The sequence below is a fragment of the Arachis ipaensis genome, chromosome B1 (assembly GCF_059453495.1).
Source record: "Arachis ipaensis isolate K30076 ecotype BB chromosome B1, ASM5945349v1, whole genome shotgun sequence".
In the NCBI taxonomy this organism is placed as follows: domain Eukaryota; kingdom Viridiplantae; phylum Streptophyta; class Magnoliopsida; order Fabales; family Fabaceae; genus Arachis; species Arachis ipaensis.
The window spans coordinates 119633040-119652117 of NC_142436.1; the positions used below are offsets into that span (position 1 = coordinate 119633040).

At 38.4% G+C, this 19078-nt stretch overlaps 1 protein-coding gene across 1 annotated transcript; it reads left to right on the top strand.

The window, feature by feature from the left end:
* LOC148578124 (uncharacterized) lies at nucleotides 1–3344 on the top strand. Its single transcript, XM_088502967.1, has 3 exons — nucleotides 1–1110; nucleotides 1447–1669; nucleotides 2125–3344. The coding sequence occupies exons 1-3, from the start codon at nucleotides 1–3 to the stop codon at nucleotides 3342–3344; spliced, it is 2553 nt and encodes an 850-aa protein (XP_088359093.1).
* Nucleotides 3345–19078: the final 15734 nt, after the last annotated feature.

The following is a 19078-nucleotide window of genomic DNA, read 5'->3' on the forward strand; positions in this document are numbered from 1 at the left end:
ATGTCCGTATCTGAAGAAACCAGCAGCACTACCAATCCAAAATCAACCATTTCTGATGAATTGACATTACAAATTGCAAATATGCTGCGCAATAGTCTTGGAATGCAATCATCACAAACTAATTCTGACAATTTATCTATTGGATTTAAATTAAATGGAGATAATTATCCATTATGGGCAACTCTGATGAAAAAAGCAATTGGTGGAAGAGAAAAGAAGGCTCACTTAACAGGGATACCTCTGGCACCGGCAGAGACGGAACCAACATATGATCAATGGGAACAAGCAGATCAGACAGTTTTTACCTGGATTATCCAGAATATCGAAGCAAACCTGATGAATAACGTGTCTCAATTTCCAACTGCAAAAGCACTATGGGACGGTCTGGCAACCACTTATGGAAGCGGTGCCGATCCAATGCAGATCTACGACCTACATCGACGAGCCAACACTCAGAAACAAGGACAAGATACCCTAGAGGAATTTTGGAACAAATTACAAGCCATATGGATGACCATCGATAGAAAACAACCAAATCCTATGAAATGCCCAGAAGATATTCTGATTTTCAATCGATTAAAACAAGAACAGAGGTTGTATCAGTTCCTTACTGGAATTGATGAAAAATTCGAAACAATCAGAAGGGATTTATTGAAACAAGAGACATCTCCTTCAGTCGAATCTGCCTACACTGCTATCCATAGGGAAGCAGCTCGACTTCAGATCTTGAAGCCTACCATCGACGGTGTAGGCGATGTATCACAAGGAGAAATTGGGACCAGACTAGCTGCAAAAAATAGAGCAACTCGGGACGTACAGGGACGTAGCCGCTCAGAAACTGCTTTCAAGCGTTCGTCACCACGGGACAAGGAGGATAAAAGTCATCTCTCCTGCACACACTGTGGAATGAAGAAACACACCAAGGAAAACTGCTTTCGGATTGTGGGTTATCCAGATTGGTGGAAAAACAATCCCAAGTCATCAAAAAATCAGAGCAAGGGAGCCGCCGCTGTGAGCATCCTAGAAGTCACCAGCAACAACGGCAACGAGGTCAGAAGAGAGGAAGCAAGTCGTGATGGCAAGGCAGCAGCGGTGGTAAGGGCTGGAACGGTGCGCGAAGGTACGGAGGAAGAAAGGGAGACCCAAAATCAGAATCCAATAAAAAAAATAAATGAATGGATTTTTGATTGTGGGGCTACCGATACTATGACTCATGACCTCCATGATTTCAACAGCTTGACTATACCCTCAAAAGCCCATATTGAAACAGCTAGTGGAGAATTAATTGATGTTAAAGGAGGAGGCTCCATTACTTTTTCAGAAAAATTGAAATTAAAAAATTGCCTCTATGTCCCTGCACTATCATCAAAATTATTGTCTGTTAGCCAAGTAACAAAAGAACTAAATTGTGTGGTACTCATGTACTCTACCTTTTGTCTTTTACAGGACATTCTTACGAAGGAGATCATTGGGCGTGGTACTGAGCGAGAAGGCCTTTACTACGTTGATGAAGTAGCATACCAGGGTCATGCCATGCTTGCTCACGGAACGGTTACTAGGCAACTTTGGTTATGGCACAGGCGTCTCAGACATCCTTCATTTGGGTATCTCAAGTTTTTATTTCCTAGTCTTTTTACAAGTAGTACTGAACCCTTCAAATGTGAAACTTGTATTCGTGCAAAAAATCACAGAATTTTTTTTCCTCCAACCAACACTAGAGTCAATTCCAGTTTTTCTCTAATACACTCAGATGTGTGGGGGCCAGCCCCTATTTCCCATAATAATTTTCAATATTTTGTGTTATTTGTGGACGATTTCTCTCGTATGACTTGGGTATATTTTTTAAAACACAAATCTGAAGTACCTGATAAGTTCTTTGCTTTCTACCAAATGATTCAAACTCAATTCAACAAGAAAATCCAAGTACTTCGCTCAGATAATGGTGGAGAATTTATAAACCAATCAATGCGCGATTTTTTCTGAAAAATGGTCTTATCCATCAAACTTCTTGTCCAAATACACCCCAACAAAATGGTGTGGCTGAGCAACGAAATCGTAAGTTACTTGAGATGACCCGAGCCATGCTTTTTGATGCACAAGTTCTAAAAATTTTTTGGCCTGAAGCTATAGCAACCTCTGCCTACTTATTGAATCGCCTACCTACCCAAGTTCTCCACCACAAAACACCCTTACAAGTCTTGGCTACTCAGACTGCAATCCCACCTATTCTAACCTTACCACCTCGAGTATTTGGATGTTCCGTCTTTGTCCATATCCCCAAAGTCAATAGAACCAAACTTGATCCTTGTGCAGAAAAATGTGTTTTCGTTGGGTATGCTACACACCAAAAGGGGTATAGGTGCTACAATCCAATCACTCGTCGTATTCATGTGACCATGGATTGTAATTTTTTAGAATCCGAATTTTACTTCAGTCGCCAACATGGCACTCAGGGGGAGAACAATAATGAACCACCAAGTTGGCTTAATAACCTTTGTTGCCCAGAAACTGTTCAAACAGAGCAAGTAGATGGAGCCACCGAGCATACTTCACTCAACGTAGAAAATAACTCGGTACATACAACCAGTGAGAGTCCTTTTGAGAATGTCAGACAAGAGGTAAGTAATTGTCAATCTGATAATTTACTCCCTGTTTTTAATGAGGCCACTAACAATAACAGTATAGCATTGGAATATGAAGAACCAGAGCCCAATACCTTTATTCTTCCTCCAAGAAGAAATAGAGGGATGCCTCCTGATCGGTACTCACCAGAACATGTTCCCCGTAACTCAAGATACCCAATAAGAGTGGCTAGAGAAGGCATAGCAAATGTTGCAAAGGTTTTTTCTTCCAGACTCTTAGCAAAAGACATTCTAAGAACTGTCCGAGAAGCTAATGAGAAAGCTGAATGGCGAAAAGCCATGAATACAAAAATGGAAGCTCTAGAGAAGAACGGAACTTGGGAGAAGTGTATCCTCCCGACAGGAAAAAAGCCAGTCGGGTGCAAATGGGTTTTCACCATTAAACACAAGGCAGATGGCACTATTGAACGGTACAAGGCAAGGTTGGTGGCCAAAGGTTATACACAGACCTATGGTATCGACTACACTGAAACTTTTTCACCGGTTGCAAAGATTAATACTATCAGGGTGTTATTTTCAATAGCAGCAAATGAAGATTGGCCACTCCATCAATTTGACGTTAAGAATGCTTTCTTGCATGGAGAATTGAAAGAAGAAGTGTACATGGAAGCTCCTCCAGGTTTCTCAACAGAATTTAGAAAACAAGAAGTTTGCCGGTTAAAGAAGGCTCTTTATGGGCTTAAACAATCTCCACGTGCCTAGTTTGGAAGATTTACAGATGCCATGAAAAGGTATGGGTACAAGCAAAGCAACTCTGATCATACCCTTTTTTTAAAAAAACGGGGAGATTTAATCACTTGCCTAATAATCTATGTGGATGATATGATCATAACGGGAAGTGATGCTGAAGAAATTGAAAAATTGAGAAGGAACCTATTTACAGAGTTCGAAATGAAGGATTTGGGAAGACTAAAATATTTCTTAGGAATAGATGTTCTACGATCCAGTAAAGGAATCTTTATCTCCCAAAGAAAGTACATTTTGGACCTTCTGGCAGAAACAGGAATGGTGGATTGCAAACCAATAGATATGCCCATACAAGTTAATTACAAGTTGAAGATAGTAGAAGGTGCCACCCTAGCAGATAAGGAAAGGTACCAGCGACTGGTTGGAAAACTAATTTACTTATCACATACTTGGCCTGACATAGCTTATGATGTGGGAATAGTAAGTCAGTTTATGCATAAGCCAGAAGAAGATCATATGGAAGCTGCCATGAGGATAGTTCGATATTTGAAAGGAGCCCCAGGAAGTGGAATCATTTTCAAAAGGAATGGTCATTTGAAGGTTGAGGCATACACTGACGTAGATTGGGCGGGTAATCCAAATGATAGAAGATCAACAGCGGGTTACTTTACACTTGTTGGAGGTAACCTGGTAACTTGGAAAAGCAGAATTTCGAGGGATCGTTAAAGGCATAACTGAAGTATTATAGATAAGAAAATTGATGACTGAGATTGGATTTCCACCACAATTGCCAAGCCAGTTGAAATGTGACAACAAAGCCGCCATCAGCATTTCAGAGAATCCCGTACAACATGATAGAACAAAACATGTTGAGGTGGATCGACACTTTATCAAAGAAAAAATTGAGAATGACATTATTGAGCTTCCATTATTGAGATCAGAAGATCAGTTGGCTGATATTCTTACTAAAGCAGTTTCAAGACAAGCCCTTGCTAAAGTTCTAACCAAGCTGAGTATTGGTGATCCCACTACTCACCTTGAGGGGGAGTATTAGAATATCATAGTTAGGGAACAAAATCAGAAAAATATCAAAGAGAATTAGAAAAAAATCAATGTAATTTATTAGGATATTATTCCATAAAGAGCGTACTCTTAGCGTACTCTTGGTCTATATATTGGTAAGAACTTTGTAATCACAAAAAAATAATAATATGATACCTTTTTAAATTATTCTTCTTTTCTTTTCTAAACCCTTTGTACCAACTTAACACATCTCTCTCTCTCTCTCTCTCTCTCTCTCTCTCTCTCTCTCTTATATATATATATATATATATATCACGTATTCAAGTTATGTGTTTATACTTCACCGCACCAAATTCTTTTCTTCTTCATTGCTACAGGTAAGTTCTCGTTGCTGCAATGCTATTGCTCAGTTGCCATCGCTGTGAGCTTGGCCGTCATTGTCGCAGCTTCTTGTGAGTCTGTCGCCAGGGATCCTTTCCTCTAAGCATGTAATACCCGATCTAACCGAAAATTAATTAAATAATAAGTTAAATAGGAGCGAATATGGTTGGAAGATTTGGCAATTGGAATTTGATAATTTAAATATGATATTTGGATTCAGTGAATTTTTTCGAGTCGAAAAACATAGTTTTCTGCGTAAAAGCGCATAGTAGAATTTTGACCGGCAGTACCGGCTAAGATCTGTCTGGTACTACAGCTGAGAAAATTGATTATGAGTAAATAAGATTAAGAAATAAGGAATTATAATTAGGGAAGGTAGAAATATTTAAAGTGCGATTTAGAGCACTAATCTTAAAGGTTTTGGCCCAAAGTTGGGCCAACGGACAAAAATAAGTGAACCGGACCTAAGTGGGCCCAAGACCCAACATATATATACATTAGTTATGAGCATTTCAGCTCATTTTACCCTAAAAAGAAGGGTTGGGGCGCTGAAATTGAGAAGAGAGAAGAGAAGAGAGAAAACCTAACTCCCTTTAATCTTCAAACTACCATAACTTGAGCTACGGAGCTCCGATTGACGAGCCGTTTACGGCCACGCATCGCTCTTCTCATCCTCTACAATTTTATCTAAGTTTTGTGGTGAGTATTCCATTCATCTCTGCCCAATTTTCGAAATTCCCCACTGTTACATATTTTTGGGTAGTTAGTGTTGAAATCTTATAATTTTGGGTGTTTAGGGATACTCCAACATGGATTCTAAGCGGGTTATATCCCTACTTCATATGGGCTGAGGTAAGAAGTGCTCAAACCCTTGTGATTTGTCATTTTTATGAGCCCTAGGTTGATGTATGTATGTGATATTGGTTATGTTAGTGTATTTGGTGATGTTGGTGCACAATTAGGAGATTGGTATTGCTTGAGGAGATTCGGTGAGGCTTGGAGCTAAGGTTGGTGAAGACTTCCAAAGAAGAGGCTCAATTGGTTTGGCTACAAGAGGTACGGTTTAAGTTTCATTTAAGTACCGTGTGTTGTGATGAGAATTCCTAGGCTAGATGTCCTTAGGATTAAGTTTGGATTGTGTAAATGGTTGGTGCTAATATGCATAGTTGGTATGTAATGTGAATTAATAATTGGGTCGAAAATTGTGTGGCCTTGTATGCTTGGTGTATTGAGAATTTGATGTACTGGGTAATGAGTATTGATTTGTGGTTTATGCATTTAAATTGTGAATATTGGGCCGGAGGCCGTGAATTTTGGGCCGGAGGCCGGAAAGAGGTAAGAAAGGTAAGTCGATGTGTGCATTGTATGATGGCACAAGTGATTGGATGAATTTCAGATAGTGAATATATGAATGATTAGGTTGGTCATTGAATAATAAGGTTTGAGGAGTTGAAGTGTGGAATTTGGTAATTTTGGGTGAAATTATGTAGATGAGGTATGTTTGGTTTGGTTGAGATATATATGTGATCATATATGTGATTATGATTATTGATGCCTTGATGGTATGATGATGCATTAGAGATATGTATGTTGTGATATATGCTTGAGGAATGATTAAGGTTGATTTTTGGATGAAACCACGTGATAGTGAGTATGATATTGATTATGTATAATGATGGTTGATTGAAAATGGTATTATTAGAAATTGGGATGAGGAAGGATGTATGACATGATATTGTGTTTGTCCTTTAGCCATTTGATTGAAAAGTGTTAAAATGGTTGGATGTGGTTTTTGGGAATTTTGGTAAAGTGTCAATGTGTGAGTTGAGGATGGCTTGATGTTGATTTTGGTACATTTTGATTGATTTCAAAAAGGGTTGAAATTGGCATGTTTTGGTTGATTTTGAAAATAGTTGAAAATGGCTTGTTTTGAAAATGGCACCTTGTGGTTTTATATGAAAATATAGTTTTTGGGCATATTTTGATGGGACATAACTTGGACTACGGATCTCTGTTTTGTGCCAAATTTGTTTAGAAATGAAATTGGATCCGGGATGTTCATGCCGTTCGAAGAACGGGTGAAAAATGATTTAAAATGAGAGAGTTATGTCCGTCGGAAGATTGGGGGTTAAATCTGTAAATTCTGCAGCTTTTAACTTAGAAAATTTTTAGCAGAACAACCCTCCGCGCGTAGGCGCACACGCGCCATTCTTCAAGAAAGCACCATCCACGCGTGCGCATGGTGTGCGCGGGCGCGTCAATGCGCTGCATCAAATGCCCAGCCATTTTCCCGAGAGTTGTGCCAGTTTTGTGCCTGGGGCACAAAGGTATCCGCGCGTACGCGTGGTTGACGCTTGCGCGTCGTTTGGCTATTTTGCAAGCCGCGCGTCCGCGCGTATGACGCTTGCGCGTCGATGAGTTTTGTGGCCATCCACGCGTGCGCGTGGAGTGCGCGTACGCGTGGCCCTGTTTTCATGCCAAAGTTGATTTTTGAATTTTTAAAGCCAAATCTCATACTTCTAAGCCTCCGATCTCACACCTTATGTATTAAATCATTATGATATGCCTAGCAATGAGAAAGGAGCTAGGGGATGTGGTAACTTGCGAGTGAAGCAAGGGAAAAAGTTATGATCAATGATGATCGAAGATGATTATATGGGATATGGAGGATGATGGTGGAAGTACCGTGTATGCCATGAGCCGAAGGGCTATATTTATTGATAAATGGCTGGTTCTTGATTGAACCATGAGCCGGATGGCTGAGTTATTGCCGGGTTATGGCAAAGCCATTATTGGTTATGGCTGAGTATAAAAGCATATATGATTAATGAATGAATGTGTTAAATGGATAATAATGGACAATGTTGAAATGTGATGTGTGACCCCGGATAGTAGGCAGTGACGTTGTCCACTTGCTCCGGGTATGAGACGGGAAAGGATGTTTATGATAAATGAGTTAAATTATGGGGTTTTGAATAAATGAGTATTTGTGATACCTGGGTAGTAGTAAGAGTGGTGGTTCATCACGCTTGCTCCAGGTTAATGTTTGAGATTTGATAACAATGATGATTGCTTTTAAACTGAACGAATATATGTTTTGAGATCCTGGGCAGTAGCAAGGGTTGTGGTTCATCCCACTTGCTCCAGGTCAGAGATTGTGACGCCTGGGTAGTAGCGGCAGTAGTGGTGAATCCACTCGCTCCAGGTTGAGCTTTTAGACACCCGCCTGGGTATTAGCCGCAGTAGTGATTATTTCACTGGCTCTGGGTTGAGCGGGCAGTAGCAAGGGGGTTGTAGCTCAAACCTACTTGCTCCGCAAGGGGTGTTTCTGTCCAATGGTTAGCTACCAGGACATGTCGGGTTGGCTATATAACCGACAGATGATATCATCAGCCATAGGGCAGGCATTCATCATTTGCATATGTTTGAATTGTTTGGGTTTGCCTGTTTGTTTTGGATTTCTACATCATATATGCCATGTTACCTGACTATGTTCTACTTGTACCATATTTGTGTATTACTTGCCTGTATTGCTTGTGTTTGTACAACTGAGAGGCCCCTCATGCTGGTGTCGGTGGATGTTGAGGGCTGTTCTTGATGAGATGAATTGATGATGCGATTGCATGATGATGATGATTATTGAATGAGATAATTTGAACTCCCTGGGTAGACGCAGTGATGTGGTTTCACTAGCTCCAGGTGAAGGTATGATGTATTGATATAGAATTGTTGAGATAGAACAACTGGTGATAGTTTTACTTATGATTCTGAGTCTGATTCGTTGAAGAGTCAGCGAGTTGGGAAACATGTGAAACATGAATTAAATTTAGTACTCCCTTATGACAGTTGCCTATTCATGGATTAGCGAGAACCTAGGATGAATAATTGGCGAAGAAGTTTAGGATGCTTAGTGAGTTTTTATTGCAGTACATTGAATTTATTTGGCACTTTTACCGTACTAGGAACCCATGGGCCCGGGGTTCTCATTCCGTATATATCTCTTGTTTTTCAGATACAGGTCCAGGTGCTCAGAAGTGAGTTGTGGGTCGTCTGAGAGACGGCGAAGATCTTTATTTTCTCTACTTTGTGTTTCGCTTAGAATCTCTCCACCTTTGTTTCGAAAAGATTATATTATGTATTGAACTCTTTTGAATTGCCTATAGAGGCTCTCATGTTTCCTTTAGGAGAGATTAGGATATACTGTTGTCAACTACTTTCATACTGTACCCTAGCCGGCCTAAACTTCGCGGGTCGCGACTAGTGGCTATTTACTTATGTTATAAATATCTATCTGTTATCTATCTCTCAATCTCCTCTACGCCTTGTCCGTATATCGTTTTCAGCTTCACGGTTTATCTTTTGTTGTCGAAACGTGAGTGATACGTCTTCGCGATTTTATTTCTACTCTTTTCAGGCTTCTCGATTAATACTCCTTTCGAAATTACCTATATTTATTTATTAAAAATCCACCTGAGAGTCGTACCACCGTAATATCATTAACTTATGACTCGAGCATAAGGATTTGAATATTAGGGTGTTACATTATGGTATCAGAGCAGTTCGTCCTCGTGAGCTTGAGGGATGGAACTGCTTATGCTTCAATGCATACTCTGAGTCTATGCCTGTGCTAGTTAGGGTATCTAACCGATACATCTAGCATGAAGTCCATGAGTGTACCTTTGGTACTTTGAAGCACTATACTTCCGATATTGAGACTGATCAACTTGATATCGATTGTTTGGTGTGTATAGGAACCAGATGGCGCCTCGTGGACCCGGTCGGGGACGTGAAAGAGATCGTACTAATATGCAGGAACCGGAAATCAACCCAAATAATTCGGTAAACCTTATGGGGGCATTGGAGAATATGGCTGCTGCTATGCAGGCCACCGCGGAGGCTCTTGGGCAACAGATAAACAATAATGGCAATGGCGGAAGGAAGCTCAGGGCCCGATGACACTGGCAACCTTCTTAAAGGTTAATCCACCTAAGTTCAAGGGAACCACCAATCCGACTGAAGCTGATACTTGGTTTCAGGCCATGGAGCGAGCACTGCAAGCGCAGTTGGTGCCTGAAGAGCAGTGTGTTGAATTTGCTACCTATCTGCTCACGGGGGAAGCATCGCATTGGTGGCAAGGGGCTCGATGTCTCCTGCAACAGGGGAATGATCCTATCACTTGGGATGCCTTCTAGGTGGAATTCTATAAGAAGTACTTTCCAAATTCTGCCAGGACAGCCAAGGAATTGGAGTTACTGCAGCTGAAGCAAGGTGCTATGTTCGTATCTGAGTATACAGACAAATTCGAGGAACTATTCAGGTTTTCCCGCATGTGTCAAGGAGCTCTGGGAGACTTCGAGGAATGGAAATGCATTAAGTATGAAGGAGGGCTCCGGAGCGACATCTTAAGTTCAGTGGGACCAATGGAGATCCGAACTTTTTCAGAGTTGGTGAATAAGAGCAAAATTACTGAAGAGTGTGTGAAAAGGAGAGTTGCAGAGGAGGGAAGTCATAGAGAGCACAACCAAGGATTCACACCAAGGGGTCGAGAGTTTAAGGAGAGAGGATACGTACAACACTTTCCCCAAGGACAGAATAACTTTGCGACGAGTGAGGAGTCCCAAAGGAATGGTAAGGGAAAACGGGCAGCGGCTGCTTCTGATGTTTCGAGCTGTCAGAGATGTGGGAGTCATCACCCAAATAGGCCGTGCCGATTGGGGTTAGGTGTATGTTACAAGTGCGGGTTACCAGGGCATGTATCAAGAAATTGCCAACAAGGAGAGAGTCAGGATGCGGGCTGATTGCGACAGTAAGATTGAGGTAATTGCAATAATCAGGCTTAAAGGACAGTGCATGATTTTATAATACCGCCTGTACAGTAAAAACTGGGAATGTCGAGTTTAATATTAGACTGAGGAGCAAACCGGATGGTCCGAGTAAGGATTTGCCCTAATACAAATGGATAAATGCCTGTGATGTAAATGATTTTTTTTTCTCTGTTGAGAATGATGTGTTGTGTTTGTTATGTAGTTGGTTGATTTCTGGATTTTTGGTGAAACGAATTGAACCCGTGACTTTTAGTTCCTTTGATTTAAATAGATAAGGAATGGTCCTAAATGAGGGATTTGGAAACGTTGATTTGAAATGCTAGTCATGCTAAGTTGTGGTTGAGTACTTGATGAAGTAAGTAATAGAGCTCGTACTAGACGAGAGATAAGAATAAAGCAGCAGAAACTTGCGGAAGCAGTAACACAGGATAGCTACAACTAGGAGCTGTAAAAGTTTACTATAATATCTTAAGTTTGAATACTAGAAGGGTTAAGTGGGTTACTGCAAGTAATGATCCCCAAATAGTTGGAATTGATTGCGGCTGCGAGCTTTGATGGTTCTAAAGCGGATGAGGAAATTATCATTGATGCATAATTGGATTTAGATGATGAGAGAGTGCAAGTTGTCGTGTTTGAGAGATGAGTACCATGATGTTTGGTCATAGTGACCTTGGAATTAGATTGAGATTTATAATGATTAGTTTTGAAAGACGAATGTGAAAGCCACTAAATTGAAATACAGATGCGGTACTGAGATTGGTTTGAGGGAGCCCGTGACGGGTGGTAAACTCCAATTTTTGGGGAGGTACTGTTGAAAATTTTTCTCCAAAAATTTGAAAGAGTGTTGGTTATGGTTTTGAGGATAATTTTTGATATGAGTAACTTTAACGAAAGATATGTATCTCGAATGCTTTTATAGATTATTAAAGGAAAGCAGATTCTTATGATTTTTGTTAAATTGTTATTTCAAACTCATTTGCTTTCTAGAAATGAAAGGGGTTTTGATTGATGAGTCAGAGACTTTATAACAGCAAGTCATGTAGAATTTTGAGGGTTTGAGAATAAGAAAGTAAGTTTGGAGGTTATGCTTGGAGTTGAGCTGTGATTAGTGGTAATTGGCTTGGCAGAGGGAGAGGATAGTGATGAATGGAATTTTCGAGGGTGAAAATTTCTGTTAGGGGGGTAGAATGTAATACCCGATCTAACCGAAAATTAATTAAATAATAAGTTAAATAGGAGCGAATATGGTTGGAAGATTTGGTAATTGGAATTTGATAATTTAAATATGATATTTGGATTCAGTGAATTTTTCCGAGTCGAAAAACATAGTTTTCTGCGTAAAAGCGCGTAGTAGAATTTTGACCGGCAGTACCGGCTGAGATCTGTCTGGTACTACAGCTGAGAAAATTGATTATGAGTAAATAAGATTAAGAAATGAGGAATTATAATTAGGGAAGGTAGAAATATTTAAAGTGCGATTTAGAGTGCTAATCTTAAAGGTTTTGGCCCAAAGTTGGGCCAACGGACAAAAATAAGTGAACCGGGCCTAAGTGGGCCCAAGACCCAACATATATATACATTAGTTATGAGCATTTCAGCTCATTTTACCCTAAAAAGAAGGGTTGGGGCGCTGAAATTGAGAAGAGAGAAGAGAAGAGAGAAAACATAACTCCCTTTGATCTTCAAACTACCATAACTTGAGCTACGGAGCTCCGATTGACGAGCCGTTTGCGGCCACGCGTCGCTCTTCTCATCCTCTACAATTTTATCTAAGTTTTGTGGTGAGTATTCTATTCATCTCTGCCCAGTTTTCGAAATTCTCCACTGTTACATGTTTTTGGGTAGTTAGTGTTGAAATCTTATAATTTTGGGTGTTTAGGGATACTCCAACATGGATTCTAAGCGGGTTATATCCCTACTTCATATGGGCTGAGGTAAGAAGTGCTCAAACCCTTGTGATTTGTCATTTTTATGAGCCCTAGGTTGATGTATGTATGTGATATTGGTTATGTTAGTGTATTTGGTGATGTTGGTGCACAATTGGGAGATTGGTATTGCTTGAGGAGCTTCGGTGAGGCTTGGAGCTAAGGTTGGTGAAGACTTCCAAAGAAGAGGCTCAATTGGTTTGGCTACAAGAGGTACATTTTAAGTTTTATTTAAGTACCGTGTGTTGTGATGAGAATTCCTAGGCTAGATGCCCTTAGGATTAAGTTTGGATTGTGTAAATGGTTGGTGCTAATATGCATAGTTGGTATGTAATGTGAATTAATAATTGGGTCGAAAATTGTGTGGCCTTGTATGCTTGGTGTATTGAGAATTTGATGTACTGGGTAATGAGTATTGATTTGTGGTTTATGCATTTAAATTGTGAATATTGGGCCGGAGGCCGTGAATTTTGGGCCGGAGGCCGGAAAGAGGTAAGAAAGGTAAGTCGATGTGTGCATTGTATGATGGCACAAGTGATTGGATGAATTTCAGATAGTGAATATATGAATGATTAGGTTGGTCATTGAATAATAAGGTTTGAGGAGTTGAAGTGTGGAATTTGGTAATTTTGGGTGAAATTATGTAGATGAGGTATGTTTGGTTTGGTTGAGATATATTATGTGATCATATATGTGATTATGATTATTGATGCCTTGATGGTATGATGATGCATTAGAGATATGTATGTTGTGATATATGCTTGAGGAATGATTAAGGTTGATTTGTGGATGAAACCACGTGATAGTGAGTATGATATTGATTATGTATAATGATGGTTGATTGAAAATGGTATTATTGGAAATTGGGATGAGGAAGGATGTATGACATGATATTGTGTTTGTCCTTTAGCCATTTGATTGAGAAGTGTTAAAATGGTTGGATGTGGTTTTTGGGAATTTTGGTAAAGTGTCAATGTGTGAGTTGAGGATGGCTTGATGTTGATTTTGGTACATTTTGATTGATTTCAAAAAGGGTTGAAATTGGCATGTTTTGGTTGATTTTGAAAATAGTTGAAAATGGCTTGTTTTGAAAATGGCACCTTGTGGTTTTGTATGAAAATATGATTTTTGGGCATATTTTGATGGGACATAACTTGGACTACGGATCTCTGTTTTGTGCCAAATTTGTTTAGAAATGAAATTGGATCCGGGATGTCCATGCCGTTCGAAGAACGAGTGAAAAATGATTTAAAATGAGAGAGTTATGTCCGTCGGAAGATTGGGGGTTAAATCTGTAAATTCTGCAGCTTTTAACTTAGAAAATTTTTAGCAGAACAACCCTCCGCGCATAGGCGCACACGCGCCGTTCTTCAAGAAAGCACCATCCACGCGTGCGCATGGTGTGCGCGGGCGCGTCGATGCGCTGCACCAAATGCCCAGCCATTTTCCCGAGAGTTGTGCCAGTTTTGTGCCTGGGGCACAAAGGTATCCGCGCGTACGCGTGATTGACGCTTGCGCGTCGTTTGGCTATTTTGCAACCCGCGCGTCCGCGCGTATGACGCTTGCGCGTCGATGAGTTTTTTGGCCATCCACGCGTGCGCGTGGAGTGTGCGTACGCGTGGCCCTGTTTTCATGCCAAAGTTGATTTTTGAGTTTTTAAAGCCAAATCTCATACTTCTAAGCCTCCGATCTCGCCCCTTATGTATTAAATCATTATGATATGCCTAGAAATGAGAAAGGAGCTAGGGGATGTGGTAACTTGCGAGTGAAGCAAGGGAAAAAGTTATGATCAATGATGATCGAAGATGATTATATGAGATATGGAGGATGACGGTGGAAGTACCGTGTATGCCATGAGCCGAAGGGCTATATTTATTGATAAATGGCTGGTTCTTGATTGAACCATGAGCCAGATGGCTGAGTTATTGCCGGGTTATGGCAAAGCCATTATTGGATATGGCTGAGTATAAAAGCATAAATGATTAATGAATGAATGTGTTAAATGGATAATATTGGAGAATGTGGAAATGTGATGTGTGACCGCGGGTAGTAGGCAGTGGCGTTGTCCACTTGCTCCGGGTATGAAACGGGAAAGGATGTTTATGATAAATGAGTTAAATTATGGAGTTTTGAATAAATGAGTATTTGTGATACCTGGGTAGTAGTAAGAGTGGTGGTTCATCACGCTTGCTCCAGGTTAATGTTTGAGATTTGATAACAATGATGATTGCTTTTAAACTGAACGAATATATGTTTTGAGATCCTGGGCAGTAGCAAGGGTTGTGGTTCATCCCACTTGCTCCAGGTCAGAGATTGTGACGCCTGGGTAGTAGCGGCAGTAGTGGTGAATCCACTCGCTCCAGGTTGAGCTTTTAGACACCCGCCTGGGTATTAGCCGCAGTAGTGATTATTTCACTGGCTCTGGGTTGAGCGGGCAGTAGCAAGGGGGTTGTAGCTCAAACCTACTTGCTCCGCAAGGGGTGTTTCTGTCCAATGGTTAGCTACCAGGACATGTCGGGTTGGCTATATAACCGACAGATGATATCATCAGCCATAGGGCAGGCATTCATCATTTGCATATGTTTGAATTGTTTGGGTTTGCTTGTTTGTTTTGGATTTCTACATCATATATGCCATGTTACCTGACTATGTTCTACTTGTACCATATTTGTGTATTACTTGCCTGTATTGCTTGTGTTTGTACAACTGAGAGGCCCCTCATGCTGGTGTCGGTGGATGTTGAGGGCTGTTCTTGATGAGATGAATTGATGATGCGATTGCATGATGATGATTATTGAATGAGATAATTTGAACTCCCTGGGTAGACGCAGTGATGTGGTTTCACTAGCTCCAGGTAAAGGTATGATGTATTGATATAGAATTGTTGAGATAGAACAACTGCTGATAGTTTTGCTTATGATTCTGAGTCTGATTCGTGGAAGAGTCAGCGAGTTGGGAAACATGTGAAACATGAATTAAGTTTAGTATTCCCTTATGACAGTTGCCTATTCATGGATTAGCGAGAACCTAGGATGAATAATTGGCGAAGAAGTTTAGGATGCTTAGTGAGTTTTTATTGCAGTACATTGAATTATTTGGCACTTTTACCGTACTGGGAACCCATGGGCCCGGGGTTCTCATTCCGTATATATCTCTTGTTTTTCAGATACAGGTCCAGGTGCTCAGAAGTGAGTTGTGGGTCGTCTGAGAGACGGCGAAGATCTTTATTTTCTCTACTTTGTGTTTCGCTTAGAATCTCTCCACCTTTGTTTCGAAAAGATTATATTATGTATTGAACTCTTTTGAATTGCCTATAGAGGCTCTCATGTTTCCTTTGGGAGAGATTAGGATATACTGTTGTCAACTACTTTCATACTGTACCCTAGCCGGCCTAAACTTCGCGGGTCGCGACTAGTGGCTATTTACTTATGTTATAAATATCTATCTGTTATCTATCTCTCAATCTCCTCTACGCCTTGTCCGTATATCGTTTTCGGCTTCACGGTTTATCTTTTGTTGTCGAAACGTGAGTGATACGTCTTCGCGAATTTATTTCTACTCTTTTCAAGCTTCTCGATTAATACTCCTTTCGAAATTACCTATATTTATTTATTAAAAATCCACCTGAAAGTCGTACCACCGTAATATCATTAACTTATGACTCGAGCATAAGGATTTGAATATTAGGGTGTTACAAAGCACATCACTGTCTTCTTCCTCTGTCTCTCTCTATCTGCAAGTACGTTTTCCTTCTCTCTCTCATTGTGAACGTCTGAATGTCTGAATCTGCACTTGGTGAAGTTGTGAATTTATGTTGCAATTTTTTTTATGTATGTGCTGTGAGTCTAACTGCAGTGGTCTAATTTTGTTTATATATGTTAAGCTAATTTTGTTTACATATGTGTGGTGGATCTAATTTTGGTATTTGATTATGTATGTGTATTGAGTATAATTGCAATAGGTTTAATTTTGTTTCTGTATGTGTAGTATGTGTAGTGGGTCTAAAATCGGTATTTGATTATGTGTGTAGTGGGTCTAATTGCTAATATTGCAATAGTTTATATACGTTGATTGAAAATTAGGACCTTTGTTAAATAGTTTATATATAGTTTGCTTGATTTTTTCAATAGGTGCTTTATATATGGCTTTGTGTTTTTGCTTAGTTTTTTAAATTTTTTTAATATAGATACTTTAAAATTATTTTATGGTTAGTAATGCTAGAAAAAACACACATAGTAATAGTGTTGCTCCTCATGATGATGACATTGAAATTTAAAATAATATTAATTCTACTTCAGAAATTTCACAAGCAATAAATAATAATGTCCCAACTCCAGAAGGATCAAATCTAGTTGAAAATGACAATAAGACTAATGTTAAGAGTATTTATTGGGAGTATTTTGATCGGTTGAAAATTGAAAGAGAATGATATATTATTTATTTTTATTTAGATTAATTTTTTACATAATTTTAATTAATTTGTTAATTGCTATCTTATTTTATTTTTAAGTTTGAATTTTGATTATCAAACTTTTAATAATGATAAAAATATAGAAAGTGACTAAGAATAATTGATTGAAGTCTCATGTATATTTAATGTTGTAATTTTTTAATTATAATGTTAAATTTTTTAGTGATCAGACATTAATTTTTTTTTTAATTTCATGTTATCTAATATTATATGAATTTTATATTTTTGTTTTAATTTATGTATGAATATGTAAATTTTAAAATATTATTTAATTATTATAGAAATAGGACGGATTAAGATACAATATTTTAAAATCTGCCAATAAAAATAAAATCGGTAGTATATAAGTTGAAAAAGGATAGAATGAAATTAGATAGAATGAAAATCCATCTTTATCGGTTATCACCTTTGTGTATATAATAATAATTATAATACCTTCCATTTGATATGTATATTATAATGAGTAACAATAATGCCTTTCATTTGATGATGTATTGTTTCCTTTTCAACAAAGAAGGCGTTAAACTTGTTAATTTATTAAAGAAGAAGAACCCAAAAAAAAAAAAATATATATATATATATATAAGACTAATATAATAAATTTTAAATATGAGAAATTAAAATAGTAATATCGTGAATATGAGAGATTATTTTCGAATTTAGTCTTTATTTATTATTTCAACAATCATTGATACATTATGTGTCTGTCTTTATATATATATTTTTGTATACGCTAACCAAACAGAGCCTTGGAACGTAGCCATCAAAACACTTAACAGGCTCATGTACTCCATCATATATGCTATTAAGAGGAGTTGAGCAACTAATTAAGCCTTGTCATTGATGATTTAAACCAAAAATTTTATCTCCTTACCTTGAAAGAACAAAATCAACAGATTATGGCTATTTGTCAAAAATAATCCAAGAGATATGAGGAGCTAAGTATATGAACCTCAAGGAAATGTATACATATTACAGCTATTTGTCCAAAATAATCCAAGAGGTACGAGGAGCTAAGTATATGAACCTCAAGGAAATATATACCATAGTTTGTGATGATATATAGAAATAATATTTGAGATCTAACTTAACCGTTAAGACCATCTTAAAATTGATTTGTTTGATTTAGATTCTTTGCAAAACAACACAAATACACTTTTTGTGTTGGTTTCAAATTTTGCTTCGATTTTTCTCGATATAATTACTACTTGTTAGTAGTTATGGGAATAGAGAAGCCGAAAAACTCTAATATTATAACAGAAAAATTTTATTTAAAATGAGAAGAATAGTAAAATAAGAAAAATAAAAATTTAATTAATTGTTCAATCTATAATTTTTGTCGTAACGTGTGGACTACTACTTCAATTTTAGGAGTGGCAACACTACCTGAACCCACGGGTACCCACCCCGTCCCTACCCGTTCGGGGCGGGTAATTACCCGTCCCCGCACCGAGGCGGGTTTTAACAGGGCAGGTTCTTGGGCGGGGCGGGACGGGGTCGGGTTTAGGTTGAACTCGCCCCTACCTGCCCCGATATATATAATATATGTAACATATATAAAATAATTAGTAAAATGATTAATAATATTATATCATATATAAATTTTTACTTTAATTTATATTATGTATGTAAATTGTGGTTATATAATTTTTAAAATTTAATTTTATTTGTTGGATTTAATAATTATAGGGGCGGGTTAGGGTTTAACATTTTACAACCCGCAGGTAGGGCGGGGCGGGTTTGATGCGGGTTTTTTGTAGGGCGGGGCGGGGTCGAGTAGAGCAAAAACCCGCCCCGTTGCCACCCCTATTCAATTTAAAAGAAAATGAATCATTAATCTACTAAATATACTAAAACTGGGTTTTCCCTCAACTAATGAAGGTGAAGTGTCGATCTCTCGTGACTCCGTTTTCCCTCCAAAATGAACTTTCCTATTCTCTATTCTAAATTATTTTTATAAAAAATATCTTTATTATAATTATATTATAATTAATATTTAATGAATAATACATAATTATACTAATTTAGAAACATCTTTATTATAATTACATCAAATCAATATTTAATGTATTATTAAACTACTTATCAATTATCAATTAAAAATACTTTTAATCATTTTAATAA

What these genes read in the sequence shown, in the direction of transcription:
- LOC148578124 (XM_088502967.1), top strand. Translation starts at nt 1, where the DNA reads ATGTCCGTATCTGAAGAAACCAGCAGCACTACCAATCCAAAATCAACC. An exon ending in CGGTGGTAAGGGCTGGAACG is followed by an intron (nt 1,111 to 1,446) that starts GTGCGCGAAGGT and finishes TGTCTTTTACAG; the next exon opens with GACATTCTTACGAAGGAGAT. An exon ending in ACCCTTCAAATGTGAAACTT is followed by an intron (nt 1,670 to 2,124) that starts GTATTCGTGCAA and finishes TTTGGCCTGAAG; the next exon opens with CTATAGCAACCTCTGCCTAC.